This window comes from Acanthisitta chloris, unplaced genomic scaffold (genome assembly GCF_000695815.1).
Source record: "Acanthisitta chloris isolate BGI_N310 unplaced genomic scaffold, ASM69581v1 scaffold43443, whole genome shotgun sequence".
Lineage (NCBI taxonomy): Eukaryota > Metazoa > Chordata > Aves > Passeriformes > Acanthisittidae > Acanthisitta > Acanthisitta chloris.
The window spans coordinates 4,256-10,725 of record NW_008666236.1 but is presented as its reverse complement, the minus strand read 5'-3'; the positions used below and the strand labels follow the sequence as shown (position 1 = coordinate 10,725).

Below are 6,470 nucleotides of genomic sequence, written 5' to 3'. Positions count from 1 at the left end.
GTGTCGTCTGCTCGGGTTGTCGTGGCTTTCTCTGTCAGGTTTCGGCCTGACAAAGCAGATGCTTCCTGTTTCCTTATAGATTTTTGGGTTGCCTTTTAAAGCAAAAAATCCCCGAACCCCCATTTTCAAAGCATATTTCCAAACCCTTCGCCCAGAGCCCTTCCTGGCTGGAGCTGGGGTGATTAATCAGTGGACATCAGTTGGTATCAGGTGGAATTTTAGGAGCAGCTCGTCGATGAAGTGTTAAATGTGGCTTTCATAAAGCCTCTCGAGGCTTCTAATAAAATCTGTCAGCCTTTACCTGAGGTTGGTAAAAGGGATTATTCCTTTTCTAAAGGTTTGATGGCTTTTTTTTTTTCCCCTTCAGTTGCTTCTTCTGTCAACGTCATTAAGGCTGTCAGTGGGAACTTGTGCTGTTAAGAGAATACTGGTTTCACTGGTAAAATAAAGTGATCTGAGGTGTGGAAACAAGCCCTGACCTTCAGATTAGTAAATGCAACAGATGTAGCTAAGAAAATAAACCTCCTTCATGGAAACATTTTGTTGGGGAAGAAAGATAAAGGAGTGATTCAAGACCATTACACCATATCTGGTCATTAAAAAAGGAGACAAAACAAGTCATAAAAATGTTCCTGGATTCATAAAACATAGTGACCAATCCCCTGGGATCCTCCCATCAACTGTTGAGCATTTGTATTTGGAACTTCGGAGGAGAATTTTGTAAGGAAAACTGGTTTGCTGATTAAGTAACGCTGAATATCCCACGCCACGCACGTTTGGGAATTGTCTTTGCTGTTGTGGTGTTTGAGCTCTGAAGGCTGGAGAAGCATTTTTTTGTGTTGCATCTGGAATTGAGCAGGCACAAAGTGTCCAGAGGTCTGAGTGCTTTTCCCATTGTGCAGGCAGACACGCTCTTTGTGTTGAATTCCCAGGTGTGGAGCATTAACAAGCTGTGTATTGTTTCCTCTTGTGAAGTTCTGACTTTAATTAAATATTTGTAAAGAAGGGAAAGTGTGAACCAGCCCTGGCTTCTCCTGGTGGTGTTCCTTTTGGAGCACTGGATGTCTTGAAAGCCCAGGAAGCCCCAAGTTCTGTTGGTGTACTCACATCTCTCTGGGGGTTGTGACAGTTCCCACATACACAGCTTTATTCTCCTGGCTTTTCTAGCTAACACAGGATCTCATGCTTAAGAAAATCAGCTCAGGACGAGTTTAGACTTAAAGATTCATTTTGCTGCTGCTGTTAATTTTGGCTGGAAAGCAGACAAAAAGCTCCTGAAGCTCTGAGCATGCTCCTTCTGTGTCTAGCAGCAGATTTTTAGATTTAGGTTGCATATCTGGAGCTTTGTACACGTGTCTCTCCTAATAATAGTCTAACTTAGTGCTGTTTAATTGCACCTTTTACCTCCAGACCCACAGCCTGCTGCAGGGTTTTTCCAAGGGAAGCAATGAAGGCTGCAGTCCTCAGTGGTGTAAACAGTCCTTTGGCTCCTGTGCCAAACTTCAGTCTTCGCTGTGCTGCCAGTTTGAAGACTGATGTTAGCCTTCCCAGGCTTCTCTTTAAAGAGCTGGAGTTTGACATGCTCACGCACTTATGTTTATTTTTTAATTGGCTCAGATTGTGGCAGCAGCCCCTGGTGACACTGAATGATGGAGGGGCACGAGTGCAGGAGCATTTTATTCACCAAAAAGTCACCAAAGAGGAGAGTGGTGGAGATGCAGTGCCTGGGTTGAGTGCTGCCAGGAGCTCACCTGGGTGGTTTGGATGATGTCCTGGGTGTGTGGCAGCCTTTGTCAAAATGACAGGAGAAGGGACAATGGGTTCAAGTTGAGGGAGGAGAAATTTAGGCTAGATATTACGAAGATTTTTTTCCCTGTGAGGGTGGTGAGACACTGGCACAGGTTGCCCAGGGAGGCTGTGGCTGCCCCAACCCTGGCAGTGTTGGGTAAAGCCTTGAGCAACCTGCTCTGGTGGGAGGTGTCCCTGCCCAGGGCAGGGGTTGGAACTAGATGATCTCTAAACTCCATTCCAACCCCTAAAATCCTATGGAAAGCTGGTGCACAGTGCAGTCACCTCATGTAGGTTGTGTTTGCACAGCATTTACCCTTGCAAGGGCCAGCACTGATCTCTTGGCTACTCAGCCCTGTTGGGTGTGCTGGAGAGCAGTGGTGATGGTGCAGGCTGTAAGGTGTCTCTCCCCGCAGGGTGCTGCGTCCTCCTGGCGGTGGATCCAACTTCTCCCTGGGCTTCGATGAGCCGAAGGAACAGCCCGTGCGAAGGAACAAGATGGCATCCAGCATCTTTGGGACTCCTGAGGAGAATCCTCCCTCCTGGGCTAAGGCATCGGGTGAGAACACTCTGCTGGGTTTCCACACCTGCTGTCATCCCGTGGTTCATCTGTGTCTCAGCCTGGAGCTGCTGGTGGCTCTGTGGAAACCAGAGTTCACTTCCCACTTGATAGTTTTGGGCTGTAAATGATGTTTGCTTGCAGGGGATTGTTTATTTCTCATGAATTGCTTCCAGAAGGGTTTTTTTAATGCAGTTCTTGGGCATGTTGCAAGCAGAGAATTGGATTTTGGATGCAATTTCTCCAAGTCAATCAAGCCACAGTGCAGTGAATTTGTGTCTTACTATTTGGAGTAGCACTGTTTGATCTGGACTATTCAGAGGGAGTTTAGCCTTGTGTTGCCCTCACAGCTGGGATTAAGCTTCCCTTTCTGCCAGTATGGGTGGCCTTGGGACCCTAAATTCCATCTGTTTAAATAACACCCTCACTGCTTGAGCTGCTGCTGTAAGTAATTTGTGTGAGGTTTTATCTAAAGGACTTTTTAGAATGGTAAAGCTCCAATTTAAGAAACAAAACCCAACCCCCCACAACGCACCAAAACCTGTGACTATGTGTAATGTGCTTTCCCAGTAAGTTTATCTTGCAACCTGATTAGAATCAATCTCTGCTTGTAGGGACTAAGCCAGGTGAAATCAGAGACAACTGTGAATCATCTGGACCACAAAGAACAAACTCAACTGAGGCAAACTGTGGAGACTTTGTAGATCCAAAGGTCAGTACTTGCCTCTGAAGGGCCTGATAATGGACTATTCAGGCTCTGTGTGGGATTGCTCTATCACCCCTGTTCACACAGTTGGAAGCATTGTAGGATTTGAAGCCTCTTGTTCTCAAACCTGTTTTTTTCCTGAAGGTTCCCTTTTCCACGTGGTATTCTTACAGTGTGCTGACAAAGGGCTGGATTTTCCACAAGGACCACTTTCCAGAGCTCTTAACTCTTCTTACTGCTGAGAGAGTAATGAAGTGGTGGGAAATGAACCCTCAGCTCTGTGTAATTGTGGGTTCAAACTCTTTACAAGCTATAGATACCTACAACAAACTCTATGTGGTTTGACCAAGATCTTGGTGTCACATCCCACTTACCTCAGCAGCATCAATGCTGGGTTTATTTATTGCTGGTTTGATTTGTTGCTGGTTTTAATAACACCATCAGATGTGTTATCTTCTCTCTAAACTGTTTACTTGGTAGCAATGTGGAGATGATTTGTAGTGTTAATTAAGTGGGATTTGCTGGATGATTTATGATTACATTCAGTGGGAAAACCAGGTTGGAGAGTAGTAATTCCTCTGAACTCAGACACAGGGTAACCTGCACTGGCATGAACAAATTTCAGTGGAAATAAGGAAACCTTGTTGAAAACTCTCCAGCTTTAGGTTTTTCTGTAGAGAACTTGAGTAGATCAATTGTGATAGATTCATTTGTCTTGTGTTTTATTTTGATGATTGGCATTGAGCATCCCAATCCTTTTTTTGTAATTAACAAGAGCTTTAAGCCACAAAACTGTTCTTTGTTACAGAAAATGTCTTGTTTCAATTTAGCAAGTATAAGTAAATTAAATTTATAGCTGCTACCACAGAAAACAAACTGTTTGGTCTAATTCTATTCTCCACTAAATTGTATTAAACACTGTGGTTCTCAGCTTTGCAAACAGACTCCTCACATGCAGAATATGTTAATTTTATGCAGCTAGTGAACTGCAGCCCAGCCTGAGATTTGAGGTGACACTTTTGTGTCAGTTCCTGTGCTTTTCCATCCCAATTTCTGCAGTTTCACTCTGTAGTTAGTGGTGGAAGTTAGTCTGTGGAAGCTGATAAAACCTCGTGGCCCTGAGGAGCCTTGGCTGCTGCTGGGAGACTCTATTTTTGTGTCATGCTGCAGCCTGTGAACAGATTCAGTATGGAAAGAATGTTTCACTGTTTATGTAGTGAAGGGAAATCTATCAGTTACACTGCAGAAAACATGATCTGTAGTTCACAAATGAAGTTAAATACCCTGGATAGAAGAAATGCTCTTGGCCTTGCTAACAGGTAACTGTTTGGTGTTGCTCAGTAGAAAGGTGTATTGCTCATAGCTATCAGTGGCACTTCTTTGTCCCTCCTGCTCAGCAGTGAGAATGTTCTGGTTCCTGTCAGTGCCTCCTGATGGAGGATGCTGTGTGCAACTGAGTGTTCATACCCCCCTGTGTCCTTCACAGTGGGATAACAACTGTGCCACATGTCATCAGGATCACTTCAGTGGTCTGTTTAAACTTGTAGCACTATGTTAGGTAGATAAAGAGCTGATAAATTACTAGTCGCTCTATAAGAATTGGTGCTTACCAACCCATGATTTTAATCTGCAGAGCTGTGTGTGCAGCACCCACCCAGTTCTGATAACAGTCTGGTATCTGTGCCTAAGAGCCTGTTGCTGGTCTAAAAGTGCTTCACTGAGTCTGTGACTCAGGATGTGATGCCACATAGAGCACTGTGCCCAGCCAGCATGGTCATTCCTGGAGTAGTGAGTATCCACTCAATGGAAGGGGAAAATGCAGCATGAAATGTGGGATATAACCTGTTTCTCTCTCTTTTCCAGGGAGGTGATGTTGGTGGTGAAATTCCCGGTGAGTAACTTCTTCGGACTCCTAGTAAAAGCCTTTTGCATATGGTTTTGCAGTAGAAGAGGATGTAGGAGATATAAATGGCCATGTTTTAGGAGAGAGGCAGCTTGGGGTTGCTCTTGAATCCATCATCAAATCAATGAAGTCTCCTGACTGCTTCAGTAGAGTGTGGTATGGAGTGAAATGGTGGAGTGCCTGTTAGTCATCAGGTTAAAAATGGGAACAGTCCTGTTGGTTTGTTTTGCCAGCAGCAGTTGGTGTCAGGATTTGTCTGAGTACTTGAAGGTGAGGGTGGAGGCTGTCTGGCAGGGAGTTCAGGGATTGAAAGGCTGTTCTGCTGCCAGAGCAGCCTGTCATTAAATAGTACAGTAAATTGATTGCAGTTTAGCAATTTACTCCTTTCCTGTTGTGTGCTGCAAACACTACATTCACAGAAGTAATCAGACCCAGCTACTGCCTCTGAGAAGTGCCTGCATTCACCAGCTTCCAACTTCCTGTTGCCTTTTAAATGCTGATTTTTCCCGAGGAAGTTGATCTGCATATTGCACATTTCCTGTAAACAAAGGCATTTCCCCTAGCAGCATGGGTGCTAACTTTCAAGTGTTTTTTCTAGCTCTGGGGCTGGAAATCTCTCCTTTGTAGGATTCACCTTAGGAATAGCTTCCTTCCTGGTGACAGGAATGTGTGTGTTGATTCTGCTGCTTTCCAAGTGCTGCTTTCAACACGTAAGAGTGGTGGGAGATCGCTGAGGCCATTAGCAGTTCCATGTCCTGAAAAGACTTGTGCTGGGAGGCTGAGAGCTTTTCCAAGGTTTCAGCTACCTCTGAGTGGTATCTGTGCCCAAAATAAATCTCTCCTTGTTAGCAGGCTGCTTCTAATCAAACTGTACAGCTTCTTTAGGGTTTCTTTCCCATGTCTGTCTGATTTTAATTAGCACTGTAGGCATTTCGAGTTTATGCCTCGAGTAGGAGGATGTGGTTTGCTAATAGAAGTAAACTGCTCTAAGGGCTCTGCTGCTTTTCCTGGTGCTTGTTTAAACGAGCTCCCTGCAGGGCAGGGGAGAGCCCCAAGCAGTGGTGAGGCAGGAAGGGCTGGGATGGCAGGAAGCAGGAATTGGGCTGCCTGGGATTGAGACAGCTGAAACTGAGTGCAGAATGACATTCCTGACTCCTAGAAAAAGGTCACATTTTCACAGTTGGTGTATTTTTCTTGTTTCTGAATAGTGGAGGAAGTTCTTATCAAGGACCAACTCAGTGTATGCTGGCAGGTGGTTAAAATAACCACTGGAAAGTAACTGGGGTTGTTTGCTGTTGTTGGCCGTGACTTATGTTTTTAAGATGAAATAAAAACGACAGGCAAAGGTTTGAATGCTAAACTTTCACTTACGGTACTTAGGAAGGAGTAGAAAGTTAATGGTTCCTGAAATGGTGTCTGTGGCAGATACCTGAGCCTCCTGATGGATTGTTAAATGAATTCCTGCCATGGATAGCTTTGGGTGTTGGAGCTTAATGGAGCACAGTCTTGTTCAG

At 44.7% G+C, this 6,470-nt stretch overlaps 1 protein-coding gene across 1 annotated transcript in view; it reads left to right on the top strand.

Moving 5' to 3' along the window:
• Nucleotides 1–2,204: 2,204 nt before the first annotated feature.
• Nucleotides 2,205–6,470, top strand: part of HN1 (hematological and neurological expressed 1) — a gene marked incomplete at its 5' end in the record, with an annotated part of 7,872 nt that continues 3,606 nt past the window's right edge. The window contains 3 exons of the mRNA XM_009072006.1: nucleotides 2,205–2,347; nucleotides 2,962–3,059; nucleotides 4,917–4,944. Coding sequence (XP_009070254.1) covers nucleotides 2,205–2,347; nucleotides 2,962–3,059; nucleotides 4,917–4,944 — 269 coding nt within the window. The remainder of the gene's footprint in view (nucleotides 2,348–2,961; nucleotides 3,060–4,916; nucleotides 4,945–6,470) is intronic.